The sequence below is a fragment of the Peromyscus californicus genome, unplaced genomic scaffold, assembly GCF_007827085.1.
Source record: "Peromyscus californicus insignis strain IS unplaced genomic scaffold, ASM782708v3 Scaffold_17__1_contigs__length_78620276, whole genome shotgun sequence".
Lineage (NCBI taxonomy): Eukaryota > Metazoa > Chordata > Mammalia > Rodentia > Cricetidae > Peromyscus > Peromyscus californicus.
The window spans coordinates 52,907,212-52,924,931 of record NW_026294469.1 but is presented as its reverse complement, the minus strand read 5'-3'; the positions used below and the strand labels follow the sequence as shown (position 1 = coordinate 52,924,931).

The 17,720-nt window shown below is 41.8% G+C and overlaps 1 protein-coding gene across 1 annotated transcript in view; it reads right to left on the bottom strand.

Moving 5' to 3' along the window:
- Positions 1–839: 839 nt before the first annotated feature.
- Onecut2 (one cut homeobox 2) overlaps positions 840–17,720 on the bottom strand; it is a 57,057-nt gene continuing 40,176 nt past the window's right edge. The window contains exon 2 of the mRNA XM_052742316.1: positions 840–13,529. Within this exon, the coding sequence (XP_052598276.1) occupies positions 13,243–13,529 (287 nt within the window). The 3' untranslated portion in view covers positions 840–13,242. The remainder of the gene's footprint in view (positions 13,530–17,720) is intronic.

Genomic DNA, 17,720 nt, shown 5'->3' with positions numbered 1-17,720 from the left:
GAGAATAACCCACGTTCTACAACTTTTTTGAAAAGGACTTTCGAGCAGAAATAAAACAGGCATTGGTGGGCCATGGTTCTGGTAGGCTTGGTTGCTGTGGTTCAACCGGCCCCTAAACACCATCCACTATGTGAGTAACCTGCCTGGCCCCTCTGAGATACAGGAAGACCAGGAATCTTTTTCTCACCTGCAAGCTTTCAGGTCTAAGAATTGTGAAGCTACAATCATTTAGAAATCAAACACTAGAAAATCATACCTTTGATTCTTAAGGCATTGCCCCCCAAATTATAGATATGATAGGTAAGTGGTATGCAGAAGGTGTCTGGGAAGCCTACTGATAGCAAGTGCCTTCTCCTGGCTTGAGTGAATAACTGAATCCCTTGCAGGAGTCAATATGGAAGAAAGTCCTTTGGTGAAGGCCCAGGCTTCCCCTGAGTGGAGCCCGTGTGTGTGTGTGTGTGTGTGTGTGTGTGTGTGTATGTGTGTGTGTGTGTGTGTACTTAGCGGTTCACAGATGATGCATGATCACCAAGTTCTCCCTCTTCCCTTTCCTGTATGAATTGGGGCCTAACTTTATGTTGGCATTTGCTCAAGGGCTCTTAGAGATGTTTTGGGGTCCTGAGAGGTTGAGGATGGAAAATTTGGACCTAGGTCTCTTTAAAGCTGATAGACATGGAGATCTCTTCCTAGAGCCCCAAACCTACCTTCTAAGCCCAGGCATTACCATTTATTTCCCAGGCCAGCTCCACATACCTCCACAGGAGGAAAATCCAGGCCAAGTAGAAGTAATTCCGTGGTTCTTGTGTTTCCAAGGAAAAGGACATTCATTGGCACAAAGATTGAGTAAAAACCCTTTAATAACAAAATAACATTCACAATGTAGCTACTTCAGTTGTCTGGAAAACTCAGCTTATACTTGATTCAACGTATCACTTTCCACAGTTTAAAAAAAAGGAAATAAAACGGCATAACAAAATATACCTCAAATTTCATAAGACAAGTCTTCTTGGCAAATTCTAATGAGCCAGACCCCTGTGTTGCTTGTAGTAAAGAAGGCCAGGCATGCTCATGTCTCACACACCCCTTTGTCTGCTTTGGATCAAAAATACATTAGAACGTTGACGATATTATTACATCTGCATCATAAGGAACAGTTTGCAGGCTTGTGAGTGTGAAGAGAACTTAGGGAAACAAATAGTGACTTGACTTATTGCAGAAGAATATGTAAAGCTTTCTGGAAGATTAAACACTATTACAATCAACAACTGGCTTACAAAAGCTGATTTTAAAGTTCTTGTATCCATTCCCATCTTTGGCAGATTAATAAAAGGAAACAAACAAACAAAAAGACTACATTACAAAGCTTTCATCATCACAACCCACTTATAAGGCCGTTCCTTTGCATCAGTGAAAGAACATCTCCAACATACTCACTGACAGACACACATGCAACGTTCTGCTGTCTGTTGGTGATTTCCAATATTCTGCACGGCAGACTGCTGTGTTCCCACCATTGTTTCCTTATCTTCGTTCTCTCCTGCAGAACTGCGGAACTTGGCAGTTGATTTGGCTTTATGGGGAGCATACTGGTGTAGGAAATAGGTATGAAACTCAAGAATGGATCTCAGAACCCAAATATAAGAATATGTTTGCCCAATCCACTGGGACTGAAAAATAATTTTTGAGCTAGAGAGACCTCAAAGACTGGGGAATTCAAACCAAGATGGTTTTCCTAAATTGGTTCTTAAAATTCTTATACTCCCCTTTAGAATATAGGTATAACTTTGTAAAAAGGAATCTAGAGTCATTTCTGACCTTAAGGAGAAAAAATGACAGGGCCACATGAGGGAACGTTTAGGGAATGGCCATATATTCTTGTCCAAATAACTGGTGGGGTTATCCATGAGAGTGTATCAAAAGGCCAGGGATGAATTACTGATATGGACGCTACATGCATTTCTACTGGGAACTGACGACAGAATCCTAGAAGAAGCCAGTCCCCACGGGAAAATCCGGGAAAGAGAGACCTAGATGAATTAGCATTGTTGTATACATGGCCCAATAGGTCTGAGGTCATGAACATAAAGCTAAAACTCCTTTTAGTGGAAATTAAAAATGCAGAGGTGAGTTGCTCTCTACTGCTCATTTTCAACTCTCTTAGATATAGTGATCTATCTGGGTTATGAGGGTCCCAATTTGTGGGGGTCAAGTAAGTGAACTCCAACTTGGATGACCTTTCTCATTATAAAATTCAAGCCTGATTTAATCTGACTCATTTTGAAATCCCAACAGATGTAAAGGTATTTTCATCTCCCAAGAAAACCAGTATTATCACTGTCTGAGGCCAAACTGTGTACATTTTTCACAGTTTAATGTATACACAACTGTTCACGACTGCTAACAAATGAGAGACGCCCATGCATAAATAATGTCCATTGAACCAAAGGGGAAGATCTAGTACAAAATGAAAAATGTTGCTAGTAAGACCACAATGCATCACACTGCTAAATTTTTAGCCTCATGCATAAAATTATAGCACTGATTGGCAGTTGCTAATTATAATACTACACTGTTAACACAGAACAATTAGCACAAATGTAGAAAATAACTTTTTTTTTCAACAAAGCAAATGAACACAGATTGTTTCTTCAGCAAAATATGAAACTGTAAACTTTGGGCTCATTCTGCGTCTTTCCCCAATCCAGAATAAATAAAATCCAAAGGGGTGGGGGGAAGAAAAATAAAAAGCACATACATTTCCTTTTTAAGCGCACATTGTCATCTATTACAAAAGCACAACCTAAACTGTATAAAGCTTTTTTTTCTCTTTTTTTCTTTTTTTAAATCACAGTTACCAAAAGAAAACAGTGAATAATTTATTACATACGCTATAATAACATTACTCTAAACACTATTATCTATGAGGTATATCTGAGAAAATTCGGTAAGGAATTACGCGGTCTGCATTGCCAACATGCCCAGGTTCATATTAAAGCTTTGGAACCGTGAGGGACTAGAAAAGGGGGACGACAGGGAGGCAGAAGGAAGAGACGTCGAGAAAGAAGCTTTGGTATTAGTACAAATCTTGTTCTTTGCAGGGTTGCATTGCAAAGCACCGCAGTACGGTAAGCCCACCAATTTACTGGTGTGGAGGCCCGGTTGCAGCTGAGGTATTCACAGGAAGGATTAAAAAAAGCACAGAGAGGTCCAGACTGGCTAAATCGTTGCTTTGGTTCAAGCAAGGCACTCGTCCCTTGTGGTTATGTCACACTTTGCAAGTGAAGCATGAGGCTGGGGTCGGGGTGGGGGTGAGGGGGGTCGCCGAAGAGGGAGGGTCTGGCAATTGAGATGTTTTCTGTGTTCCGGCTGCCATTGCTCTTTCTAGGTTCTCTGTCCTAGGGGCTCAGTGGTAGGAAGGCTGGGGAAGGCGATGTTGCTTACAGGGAACAACTACTCCAATGCTTAGTGAATTTGTTGTCTCCCAGGTATTTCTGAGAAAGTTTGCTTCCACTAGGAATTTGGTGATAGGCTGCTTGGAAAGAAGGCCTGGCAGGTTTGCCTTGTATACGGAGACCTTGGAATCTTAGTCTCTATCTAGGTGGGAAAGGATTTCCACATATACCAGGATGGAGCTTGCAAACTTCAGAAAAAAGACAACTGGCCGGACATGGTGGTGGTTCACAACTGCAGTCCCACAACTAGGGACACAGAGGCAGGAGAATTGGAAGTTTCAAGCCATCCTTATCTATGCAATTAGTTTAAGGCTAGCTTGGACCACATGAGACCCTGTCTTTAAAAAGAAGAAGAAGGAGAAAGAGAAAGGCTATGTGTTTCATAGTGTATACGTCTGTTTTAAATTCTTTTATCAGCTATACTCTGTTGGTGTATGGAACTGAAGAGTTAATTGATCTTCCCTTCTTAGCTTTATCTAATAGTCTCTTTAAAAGCTCAGTGATAACTATTATGTGACATGTAAAATCACAGTATTCAATAAAGAGCTCTGTGGACTAGAGATAGGAATTGGTATGTACCTAAATCCCAAAAGCTGAAAAAGATTCACTGGCTAACGTTTCAGTCACATTGGTGAATGATCTTAACAGTGATTTAGTCGTTTAATAGAATCTAAAGAAACTTAAAGGAGACCAATTAAGTTTTGATAAGGAAAAAAGGAGAGAAGTAACTTTAAGTAACCGTTATTTAAACTAGTAGATCCATTCTTCTGATACCGGGATATTTTTCATTGATGTTTGATACATCTTAGTATCAAACAATGTAAGGCTTATATTTAACTTATAAATAAAATTAATTTAGAAGTGTAATGGGAACACTTTCCAGTAAAAGGAAAAAAGTGAACAAACAAAAAAGCTGACAGCTAAAATATCCTACCGAAAATGGTAATCAAGTTCCCTTGCTTGATAAATATTGACTTCAGAATAGCCATAGCCATTAAACTCAGTGGGTCGAGATTGTGCTTTCTCCTTCCACTGATTACAAGCTTATTTATTCAAAATTTTGTAATGGGTGGGTTCAAAAGTCATCTTACTATCTGGGTCCATATGCTTCCCAGGGCAGACACCCTGAGTGAACCCTGGAAGTTCAAGACTGGCCACGTTACTAAGCAACAGATCATATATGACTCTGGATATATCATCTAAGGTGTAGGTACCTGAATAGTATTCTTAGAGGATGAAAGTATTAAAGAATGACTACTTTCCGACTTGACAGCGTGTGACCAATGTCAGGGAGAGCCTGCAGAGCACCACAGAAGAGGCAGCACATAGGACCTGGAGCCAGGAAGCATGGGTTGGCTTTGGCTCTGGGGTTACTGGACTTAGATAACTACTTCAACCTGGCCATGGTAGGGTGGGCAGTGGTGACTGGATGTGTTCTAAAGTCCCTTCCAGCTCTCCCAGCCAGTGCTTATTTCTGTAGTTGCATTAGCTCGGTCGGCACTTTTCCCTGTGACAGCTCCAGGAAACAGAGGTCACAACTAGGCCCGTAGGCCACCACCTCCAAGCAGTCTTCTTCACCAAATTGGAACGGGAACTTTAAAGAATCCAATGACAGCAGCATCCCGACTTGCCTCCTGAACATGTAGCAGGTGGGAGTGGGGGGAGAGTAGCAGGCAAAGGCCGGAGACACAGAAAATATCCCTCTCCAGGTTAGCAGCCCCCTTCGTGTACATCATTGTTTCTTTGGGGTGTCTGAGCTGTGGCTGTACATACCATATGTCAGAAAGAAGAGTTCAAATCATAAAAGAGCACAAGCAAAATGCAGACCGCACAGAGAAAGGAATCTTTGGTATCTTTGGTGTCATCAACACGATTAAAATTACAAATGGAAAAAGTCAGTGAGGTAGCCTTCTTTGGTTCTCACTACAAATAGAAAGTTTTTCCGTTTTTTCCTTTTTTTTTTCTGCTTTTTTTTTTCCCTTTTTGTTTTGTTGCTTTACACGCACACTGAGTTCTTTCTTGGAAGCAGCTAGTGTAAGGGTTCTCTCTTTTTGGTTTATGATTTTTTTTTAAATTTATTTTTCCAGTTTCCATATAGAAGCCCCGAAATCCGGGCTGGTGAAGTTGGATCTCAGCTCGAGGGTTCTGAAGCAGGTTCAAGCTGAGCAGGTCACTGCTTGTCCACACATCTGCTCTGTTGTTCTGACAGCAAACAGACCGCAGTGCTCGCTCTCTGTTGTTTTAAATAACAAACACAAACTATACAGCGCATCTGTCACAGATGCCGAATAAGTTAAATAAATAAGTTACCATAGAAAGGCTCTGAGGGCCCCGGTAATTAAGAGGTGAAGTTCACCTGGCACCCAGTGGCACTGTGAACTTAAATTAAATAATTAAATAACCATTAAACCATTTCAAAAGTTAATCCAGCAAGGGGAAATGCCCCCAGATTGTTTTTCATTTTCCTTGTAACCTATGTTTCTTCCCTGTCTGTAACAGAAGTTCACTGCTTTATGAAGCAGACTCCACTAGAGGAGGACAGCTAAGGTTTTGCATCTCAGATGCATCGGCTGCTCTATGTCTTGATAAATAAGAACAAGGAGTAAAATCGAACTAAGGAAAGAGAATTAAATAATTACCCAAATCCTACATGCTAGTATACAAGAAACTAATTTAAATAAATTAATTATATTAACAGCTTGTTGGGTCACAGTTGAAAGAGACACGTGAAAATATAGCTGAGGGGTGGAGGATGGGCTGTCTTCATTTTTTTTCCTTTTGATGGACAAAATGGGTCATTTCTTTCTATATTCTAAGTCAAAATAAAGCAGCAAAGTATGACTTCTAAAGCTTTATCACATTACAGATCACTTTGATGGGACAAACATGAGGAAAAAAATCACCATCCCAATTAGTTAATCTCCACATGCTCATACCACCACTGTTTCAACCATGGAAACCAGAGCCCACTGTCTGCCATTGATTTGACTTGACTCTGAGTCCTCCAACCCCTTTTTTGTTCTTTTTCAGGTCTTTGGATTTAGCTTTAGTTACGAAAGACTCAGAATAAAGCTATTCAACCAAAGTCATCAAACATCTAACACAGATAATTAAATAATATCTAATGTTCCATTATGAGTTGTTTGTCCTTGCTGGACCCAAATGAAAGTAATTTCAAGTATCATGATGAATGATGATGTTGGATACTTTTGCTTACATTTTTGCACTTTGGTTTTCAGCATTACAATAAATAATAAGACAAGGTACATTGTCAAAGTATCATATACATGTCGCATGATGATTTGAAATTTATTGTAACAGATTACAATATATATATGTATTAAGCGTGTCTGTACACACTTGCATGTACACATCTAGACACCTCTAGGCAATGTATGTGGATGTAAAGTTAATTATGAGGATCTATGTTGAAATATGTATCTAGATCTGTATACATCCAAGCCCACAGACAGTATAAGTGTCAGGCAAACTTATCTACCAAGGTCTATGCCATATAAAATTCCCATTGCTAAAAATGGAACCAAATGGAAAATTCCCATGGAATGACCAAGCCTATGGTGATATTTTTTTTTCTTACATACATTTTTCTCCACTAAAAAGTATAAACTGGTTAATGTCAATCAACCTAACTGAAAGTCCACAGAGGTAGAGCCTGGGCTCTAGACCTAGACCTTTCACTTTCCTATGACTGTTAGTTACTTGGGTAATTGAGGTTGATGAATGCTTAAGGTCCTGTGGACTCCCAGCATAACCCATGGGCCTTAATGAAAAGTTTTGTATCTATGTATATGAGATCCTATGTTATTTTAAGAACGTAATTTTTTTGTTTCACAAGTACTTGGGACTTTCTAAAACAAACCAATCAACCACCTACCCTTGCCCCCTACCTTGCAAAGAAACAAAGTGTAGATAGAAATTAGGAATTAGGGCATCCATAGTTCAAGCAACTACCTGGGTAGGATACTGCTCTTAAGTGGGGATTTACTTTGGCTTATTTTACAACTGGACTCTCTGGTTGGCTAAACTGCAGAGAACTGTTGAGCTGTCCAGCTTTGCAAACAACCATCAGAAAGGCTCTATCCCTTCATCTGCTTTCCACTCACTTGGTTAGGCCAGCAAGTTTGAATCAGAGCATCAACAGGACAGTAAAATGTCAGCTCTGATTGGGTAGGAATCTACAAGAGGTACTGTCAAAGTAGTGTCTGGGCCATGTGGTCAACATTAACTAACCACAGCTGCTATCTACTTTCCCCAGTTTTCAATAGACTCTATTATTCTCTAACAATCTTGGACCTTAGTCTGTTTGTAGATTTTGAAAAATTCCAATTAGACAAGCTCCTGAAGACCCATTTCCTCCAAAAGTGTATTTCCATGATATTTTGATAGTATCAAGCTAACAGACATATCCCTAGACTTTTTTTTTATTATTAATGGGACAGTTCCTCTCTGTATCTACTAAATAATGGCTGTTTGTTTAAAAATCTGCTCAATTTTGATGTACTGGCACTAAAACATGGATGCCCAGCATAGACAGTGTTTGCTTATTTAAAATTAAGTTATTAATATTTGGCTTTGGAACTAACTGCTTGCCTTAGGGAAGTGTGTGTGTGTGAGTGTGTGTGTGTGTGTGTGTGTGTGTGTGTGTGTGTGTGTGTGTGTTTGTGTGTGTGTGTGTGTGAGACCTTAGTCTGTTTGTAGATTTTGAAAAATTCCAATTAGACAAGCTCCTGAAGACCCATTTCCTCCAAAAGTGTATTTCCATGATATTTTGATAGTATCAAGCTAACAGACATATCCCTAGACTTTTTTTTTATTATTAATGGGACAGTTCCTCTCTGTATCTACTAAATAATGGCTGTTTGTTTAAAAATCTGCTCAATTTTGATGTACTGGCACTAAAACATGGATGCCCAGCATAGACAGTGTTTGCTTATTTAAAATTAAGTTATTAATATTTGGCTTTGGAACTAACTGCTTGCCTTAGGGAAGTGTGTGTGTGTGAGTGTGTGTGTGTGTGTGTGTGTGTGTGTGTGTGTGTGTGTGTGTGTGTGTGAGTCTAGTAGGTTTAACTACCTAGTTTTCATTTTGCTTTATCTTGAAGTGACATTGAGTTTGGATTTCCAAAGCCAAAGCTGCCAAGAGCCTTTGGAAAAACAGGAGTTGTGTATGCAAGCCTGATCTTTCCTTCCTGGCTCAGACTAGCCTGTACCACTATGTGGCACAAACCAAATGCTCTATAACATTATGGGAAAATCTTTTAAATACTAGAATCGAATTTTTATTATTGTTGTTGTTGTCCTTTAAAAAAAGAAATTTATTGGCTCCCCTTTAAAAGAATTCTGGGAATGAAGGAATTGAATCTCCATTATTAAAATCACACTGAAAACAAAACAAAACAAAAAGCTTAGCTATGCAAAGGCTTAAAGAAAAACACCTTTGACTCAGTAGCTTTGAGCATTTGGATTTCTGTCACCCCAAGAATGTGAAATTGGGTTGTGAGCTATTACTTCACAGTGTCCAGTTGTTGCTGATGGCTGAGGCAGGCTGGAACTTTTCTTGGATTGAGGATGTGGATTATAGGCTATCTCCAAGTCCAAATAGTTATTTTTCTGAAACTATTAATTTAAAATAAAAATTTAAAGGCTTTGGGGAAAAAAAAACACACTGGATTAAATTCTATAACTTTTCAGTATAGTACTTTTTTCCTTTCACCTATCTAGCAAAATGAAACTTTGTACGGCTTAAAATTTTGAGGCATATGTGTACAGACACATATACATATATGTGTGTGTGTGTGTGTGTGTGTGTGTGTGTGTGTGTGTGTGTGTGTGTAACATTTTTAAAGCAAGCATTCTCTTTAATATGATCTGAGATATGTGAGACATTTACCAAGAGTTCTTGGAGGGAAATTCTTGCCTTTTATCTTCATGCCATCATCTTCAAGGATGTGGAGACCCAAATGCTGTTAATTAGTGTCAGTCACCAACCAAAGTAAGATGCTTGGTTCCTCAGTCTGTATTGAAGCAGAACCACCATTCCTGTTGGCCACAATTCACCTTAAGGACTCATTTAGTGTTTACCCAAGTTAAAATTCACCTGACCAAGCTGAAATGGGAGCAATTTCCAGAGGAAAATATACCTTTCTCTTGGTCATTTGACCAAGGGTCCAAGGAGTATAAGCAAGGGACAGAGAGAAACAAGGGAAAAGTGAAAAAAAATTCTCTAGGCAGGATGGATTACAAAAATCACACAGAGCCACATTCTCTAGAAATGATACTCCGTATATAGGACAGCCACAGTGAGCAAGTACAGAAGTGGGACAACCGATGATGTGGCTCTCCAGGGACAGGAACCTGGGACTCTCCCCACAGTCTGCTGTGTGTCTTTTCTCCAGGATTGAGCTATGTCCCCCCAACAACCCTGTCCCACCCCAGTGGCAGCTATGGTTGCATTCAAGCTTATCAATACAGATTGGTAATTACTACCCTGAGGACATCTGGTCAACCTATTGCGAAGGGAGCTGGACTTCCCCATGAGAAGTCCCTGGTGGGTCTGCTCACTTAGAAGAATCTAGACTACTCTGATGGATAGGGCATCTACGGGAAAGTGGATTTCTGGGTGTTCTACTCCACAGAGGATGGGAATGGACCACTAAGCATTCCCAGCAATGAGAGAAGATGAATTCCTCACTGCTAGCAGCAGCAGTAGCTCTGAGCTAATCTGGTAGAGAAACCTTGCTTATCATGGTTGAGGCATAGAATAGAGATGACTAAATACAACTAAAACTCATTTATATCATGAATCCATTCATCAACAAGTTACATGTAGAAACACGTAAACATGACTTTCACCCTTTCCCATAAGTTGACATAGAAATATGAATACTGCCAGACAACCACAGTGGCAAATTAACTCTGGAATGGCATGGAAAATGACAATAGCTATGAACTGAACACTCAGTGAATGGAGCCTATGACAAAAAGATGGAATGAAATTGGACAGCAAAATTTTGGGGTTATCACCAATGCAGGTTGGTTTATATATGTACTCATACATTTAATATATATATATATTTATATCTTTCTTTAGAAATGCAACTTTACAGCTGATTTTTTTTAAAAAGCTAATAGAAAAGTAGAAACTGGCAATTCTTTTTACATGTTTCCCCACCCCCAAATGAAGCCCTGTTACTATGTGGCAGTCACATGAAGATGAGGTTGTAAATTTCTCCATAAATTCTTTGGTTCTGTGGCTCTGGAGAGGACCTATCACCCAGACTCCTACCCCTGACCCTTGCTTCCCTTCCCTCCCCTAATGATGAGACTCTGAACATAGAAGCAATGAACATTCAAGAAACAGTAGTATTTCCCATACTCTGCTGAAGAGAGAGGGGAACATCATTCAGTATCCCAACATCTCAAATTTGGGGTCCATGGAAACTTTGCGGGGGGGGGGGGATTCCATGTTGACTAAAAAGCCATAAAGCAAAAACTAAAGGGAGGCAATCAAATCAAACGAATGACCCTTTCCTTTTGTTGCTTAGAGAAACAAAATCAATTACCTTTGTACAGATCAATGACGCTATAAGTATTTTAGCCAGGCAAAAGAAGGTAATGAACTGAGACAAAAGGTGTGAGAATCCTCATCTTTGGTATTGTAGCTGTTGAGGTTTCTGTTGCTCTGTTCCATGTTCTTTTGAAAAACTGCATAGGCACAAATTAAAGACAATCTTCAACTTTAAGATTACCGAGTGAGTTGTCAAATGAAGCAGCAGCCACTGAGGCTCTCCTGTGTTTTGATTCTTGTCTCAACCCTTTCTTTCAAATCTGCTTCCAAAAAAAAAAAAAAAAAAAAAAAAATGTCCCAAGAGGTCTGTTTGAACACAGTGCGTCTTCGGTGTTTTTTTGTTTTGTTTTGTTTTTATTCTAGCGTGCTTTTCTTGTTGGTGATTTCCAGTGATTGATGGAATCATTTACTCAATTAATGGGACAGTTCCGTTTGTTGCAGAAGTAGGTGCAGAAAAAGTTTCTTTGGTTTCAATAAGTAATTCATACAAAAGTCAGTCTCAAGTGTCTGTAAAGAATCATTGCAGCGTTTGGCTTGCTTTGAACACCCCACGGTGCCCACCTGGGGCCATTCACTGGTAAATATGCACATAGTGACCTTTGTAATCTCCCAGAGTTCTGTGGGCCCTCTTCCACTCGCTATGGAAAAGAGACAACCAGGGCTGGCGTGGCGAATCCACTGCCTGGATGCTTGGTGAATGTCATTGGTATCGCTGGTTGCTCAGCCAGAGGGTGAGCCCAAGACAAGAGCCGCATGCCACTAGGAGTTACAGAGGTGTTCTGATCTCTAAAAGTAATCACAGTATTTGTAGGCTAGAAAATGGCAGGTAATAAATGTCTTTGGTTTGCAGTATTCTGCTTCTTTGGTGTGCTGTGTTCTCTCCAGATTCAGTCGGCTGTTTCACAAGGATGAGTCAACAACAGAAGAGATTTAGGAAGAGGCGACAGGATGTGGCTTATTAAACTGTTTCTTTCTAGAAAACAATAGAAACATCCCCACCAATGGGAATAGGCAGGGACAACACAAATCAGCAAGGATGAGAATGAACCGCGTGGTAGTCGGAACACACATAAGAGGAACTGGGTAGACTGGTAAATCAAGGACATGGCAATGATCTAAAAAAAATCTAGATCTTCTTAAACGATGTATTTGCTCCTGTACTGTAACAGTTAAAATTGGCCTCCTGAGTGTGCATCTGCGTTATATACAAACAGAATTTGTAACAAACTGCAAAATGTGCTTGAAGCCATATTCCCAATGATTCCCTAATGACTTCACAACGGTGAAGACGGATGTAGACCGCCTTGCCAAGCTGGATGCATTGAAACCAGAACCTTCCTTATTTCTGTTTTATCTTTGTTGTGCTTGATACTTTGAGCTCAAGTGAACTGACTTTTCCCCCCCTCGACGGATCCAGAAGACCACATGAGATTTCCAGGAGGTAAGGAAAAGAAAAATTGTAAACTGAAATCAACCTAATGCTTTCTAAACTATCCAGTGAAAAGATGCCTGAGTTGGAAAAAACAGGTCCTTGGATTTTTATTGATTTTCATATTTAAAACTTGTGCTCAGTAATTACCATTCTGATTTATTTTTTTTGTAATGTTATGGCTGAGAACTTTTGTGTATTGTGATATAAAGAAGCTAAGCACTTGGGAGGCAAATGAGGTCTTTCTTGTTGTTAATTCTTTTCATGATGTAGTGTCTTGGAATCCTAAGCTGTGTCTTGACTCAGGCCAAATTCCCACTATTGCTCATGGGCAACAGAGACAAGAGGTTGACTGGGCCTGAATGGGAGACTGTTGATGCTTACATCAATACTGAGCTTGGTGGACACCCTGATGTAATTAACTCCCTCCAAGAAGGCCCCATTTGGATCTCTGGGATGCCTAGCATGCTCAGAGGATAGTGTCTGGTTCAAAGAGATTAATTTTCAGCGTGCACTTGGACTCTGTAGCCATTTAAAACAAAGCAAAACAAAATGAACACCTGGCCTATGATTACAGCTAGAATAGAAGTTTCAGGAGAATTGTGCTTTCAAGTCACCAGTGAAGGGCCCCAGCTAAGAATCGGATGTCTTTGTGATTTTTTTTTTTTTTTTGGTTTTTTGTTTGTTTGTCTGTTTTTGGTTTTTATTGATTTACTTTTTGGTATCTGTTGTCCTCATTGGGAGGTGACTTGTGCCCAGGTGAGAGTCCTTGGATCATGCTTTGGTACAAGTGTTGGAGGTGGAAGAGGAGCCCCCCGCACTTAGGTCATCTTGCCATTTCTCCAGGCTGCGGCGCCGGGCGTTCATGAAGAAGTTACTAACAGTGGTCAGCTCCAGCCCGAGTTGCTGGGAGATGGTGATCTGCATTTCTTTCGAAGGGCGCTTGTTCTCCTTGAAGATGGCGAAGAGCGTCCGGCGTTGGAGGTCCGTGAACACCAGGCGGGATTTCTTCTGGGAGTTGTTCCTGTCTTTGTTAGGTTCTTGCTCTTTGCGCTTGCACGCTTGAGGGAAAGACAAGAAAAGGGAAAGGAGTCAGTGGCAGTGTGAGGACCCAACGGTGATTCGGTGATCCTTTGAAAACATCGGCAAAGTCATAGAGGGGGTGGAAACTGTTAAGTTTTAGTGTGTAGATTACCCGACTGTCAATAGCAAACCAACCCAGTTTGTCTTGGTGATAGAAGGCCTCAGTTAGCAAATGGGGAGCGGGAGAAAGGAGAGCCAGGGCTGGCTGTTCCAGTCTGATTTGGATCTGACTCAACTTGTTTTTCTCTTTTATTCCCACCCCTCTGTACATGCTTAACTCTCTCTGTCTCTCTGTCTGTCTGTCTCTCTCTCTCTCTCTCCCCCTCTCCCTCTTTCTCTCTCTGTGACTCTGAAACTGGGTGTGGTGACGTAGGTGAAGAAGCCCCGCACCAGGGGGAGAGTTGGTGAGGGGGTGCCCTGTACACATTCAATAGAACTGTTCTCAGTTAAGCTGAAGTCACTCCTGGAGTTAAAGTTCACCCCTTCAAACACACAAGCAAGGCATCAATTCACACAACTTCAAACATTGTGAATAGGAGGAAACACAAGGCGACAGATGAAAGCATCCTGACCTGAATCCTGTCCATCCAGACATTTAAAAAGAAAACAAACAAACAAATCTCAGAAAAGTCGGTTTAGCCTATTTTGGCCACTTGAAAGTGAGGCCAAAACAGGAAAACAGGTGTGTGTTTGTGTGAGTGGAGGGGCTTAGGGGTAAGAAATAAGCCAAAGTTGCAATGACAGCCTTTAGGATCCTAAATATGTCTACTGCCATATGCTTGGATTTAGCAGATGTGAGAAGCTACATGTGAATGACATATGTGACCAGGACATTTTTCTACCCATCAGCCCCTCTCCTTTAGTCTGCAGCTCCTTAGAAGGCAGTGACCAATTGCGTCTGATATTCCTAACTTACTCTTTGGAGCAGGGATAATGGGTTATACTTGGCACCAAGTGGTGACAAATGGCATCTTGACTCAGGGAACTGGGTTCTTCCCTCTGAAACTCTCCAAGCCAGGCCTCCATTATCTGACTGCTCTCAACATTGTTATCTTTCAGGCTTCCTCAGAACATCTCACTGAGCCCTCAGCACTCAGTGACTTTTCTAGCCCAAAGTGCCAAAGTCCTCCCCGCCCTCTGAAATCAACATGGTAAGCTCGGTCACAGCAATATCCAACTCCTGATACCATTTTGTCTTAGGCAGTATTCTGTTGCTGTGATGAAACACCATGACCAAAAGCAACTTGGGAAGGGAAGAGTTTTATTTCCCTAACAGTTCCACATAACGGGTCATCCTCAAAAGCAGTGAGGGCAGGAAGTCAAGCAGGGTGCGAACCTGGAGGCAGGAGCTGGCGCAGAGGCCATGGAGGGGTGCTGCTTGGTGGCTTGCTCCTCGTGGCTTGTTCACCCTGCTTTCTTATAGCACCCAGGACCACCAGCCCAAGGATGGTACCACCCACAGTATAGCTCATGATATTTTGCCATAGCAACTGGAATGGACTTGAAGAGGAGTTAACTCAAGGACAACACTCAAAGGGAAAATCCTCTGGACACTGAACCTCTCACCTAACTCGTGGATGCTCTCTATCTTTCCACACAGAGACAAAGAAAACTCACTCCTGAAGTAGACAAGATGTGTACCCTCCAAGGGCTGCCGGAGTAGAGGGACCTCTGATGGAAAAACTGCTGGAGCATGTCAGTTTTGGTAAATAATTTCCTCCTGATTTGTTCTTCTCTCATTAAGAAGAAAAAGGAGGAGGAGGGAAGGAAGGAAGGAAGGAAGGAAGGAAGGAAGGAAGGAAAGAAAGAAAGAAAGAAAGAAAGAAAGAAAGAAAGAAAGAAAGAAAGAAAGAAAGAAAGAAAGAAAGAAAGACAGGAAGGAAGGCAGGCAGGAAGGAAGGCAGGCAGGAAGGAAGGAAGGAAGGAAGGAAGGAAGGAAAGAAAGAAAGAAAGAAAGAAAGAAAGAAAGAAAGACAGGAAGGAAGGCAGGCAGGAAGGAAGGCAGGCAGGAAGGAAGGAAGGAAGGAAGGAAGGAAAAGAAACAAACTGTATTATCTTCTGAAAGAAAGCATAGCCACACAAGAACTTTTCTGTTGGAGGGTTTGTGGTTTTCTCATGAGGGGAGGCTCCCGGGCCATGTGATTTCAGACAGCAGTCACTGAGACTTCCTGCCACACCACCCTTGGATAGCTTCCCCATGCACACTTCCTTGTTCACCCCCACCCCTGCCCGCCCCACCAGGTTCTCATGGCTTGTTGGATTATGTGGGTTCCTGTCTGGTTGTCCTCAGCACATGCTGAGACTCTCACGCCATATTTCGGGTCATCTATCAAAGTGGTTCTGAACTTTAGGGTGTGCACGAGTCATCTGAAGAGCACTTCACAAACACAGGTGTGGATGCAGCCTGGCTGGATGGTGGGTGGAGATTCTGCACTATACATGAGGCTCCTAGGTGATGCTGTTCCCAGTGGTCCACGTGCCTCAGTCTGAATTACTTGCTTCCTAAAATCTTCCAGGAGCACCTGCTACATGGAAAGCTCTGGGGTTAGAGGTGCCCGGGTTCAAATTCTGACTCCCACTTCTAAAGCTTGAGACCTCAGAGTACTTAAGCTTTCAGGGCCTGGATTCCTGAGTCCAATAAAGAAGTCACAGTGCCAGTCTCCACTCATTGGATTAACCCCAGCAACTCCGAGCTAGACACATCAGGCAGGATGATTGTCATTTTAAAAGGAAATAAGTGACCAAGCTTCCTCCTTCCCTTCCACAGAACAGCACCTTTTGCAAGGGGAGGGGCCTCTGTGCAGGGCGGTGTTCAGTCCTCTCCAGAGATTCTGTGGAGTACTGCCATTACACTCCCCACAGGTTTTTCTGAGATGTGGGAAACAATGTGCTTGGCCACAGTGCTTGGTACTGCCACATCGGGTTCTCAGATCCCAGCCCTGCCCCAGCCTCCTGGGGGTGGAGCCTTCATCTGGAGGATTCTTAATAAATAGTGATGCACAATTATCACCTGGTAAAATCTGAGCAAATAGCTTCTGTAAACATTGGCTGAAGTCCTCTGTCAACTCACCCTTCTCTGGATTAGTCACGTAGCCCTCAATTTTCATACCAATATTGATCACCCTTCAGATAAGCCTCTGTTTGTGTTTTTAGTACAGTGATTACACTGTGTGGGAGAAGTCCACATTGGTCTGTCAGATTATATTTGGTGAGATACAGACAGATTAGATAGATATTAGATTTATATACTTAGAAAAATATTAAATGCTTAAAATGTTCAGCACTGCAGAGAAATAATAGATCAATACTTTCTTTCTATGCTTTTCCAATTGCCTTCCAGAGTCACCAGATTACACATCAGTAAATGCAATGTTACAGTCAATGTATACCAAGCCAAGAAAGCCAAAATAATGAACTTGCTCAGATTATCAATAGCTGGTAGTTGGCAACTCATGATTTTTACTCACAAAGTCATCTGGTCAGGGGTCCAGGTGTGGAGAGCACGTATCCGTGGAGTGCTCAGCCATAAACGGGACATCGGCATTGTGACCCTCCCAGCCAAGGGTCCGAAAACATAGCAAAAGAGGGAGCAGAAACATTCTAAGAGCCAGAGCTTGGGGGGAAGACTAGGGCAAAACAGTGTCTCTGGACATAACACAACTGTCCTCATGAATTCACAGAAGCTGCAGGTGCCCTTACAAGTGCGAGCCAGCCAACATACCAGCATGGATGGGAAAAGGGCTCTCGAGCCCCATCTCAAGCTGAGGAGCTATTGACAGCTGATGGCTGCCAAGAAAAAAAAGTCAATGAAATGATTCCTAATGATATTCTGCTATACTCATAGATTGGTGCCTAACCCAATTGTCATCAGAGAGGCTTCATCCAGCAACTGAGGGGAGCAGATGCAGAGACCCACAGCCAAACATTAGGTGGAGCTCAGGGAATCCTGCAGAAGATGGGGAGGAAGGATTGTGGGAGCCAGAGGGATCAAGGACACCGTGAGAAAACCCACAGAATCAACTAACCTGGGCTCATAGGGGCTCACAGAAACCGAACCGACAACCAGGGAGCCTACATGGGCCTGACCTAGTCTGTCTGCATATATATGACAGTTATGTAGCTTGGTCTTCTGATGGGACTCTTAACAGTGGGGGCAGGAGCTGTCTCTG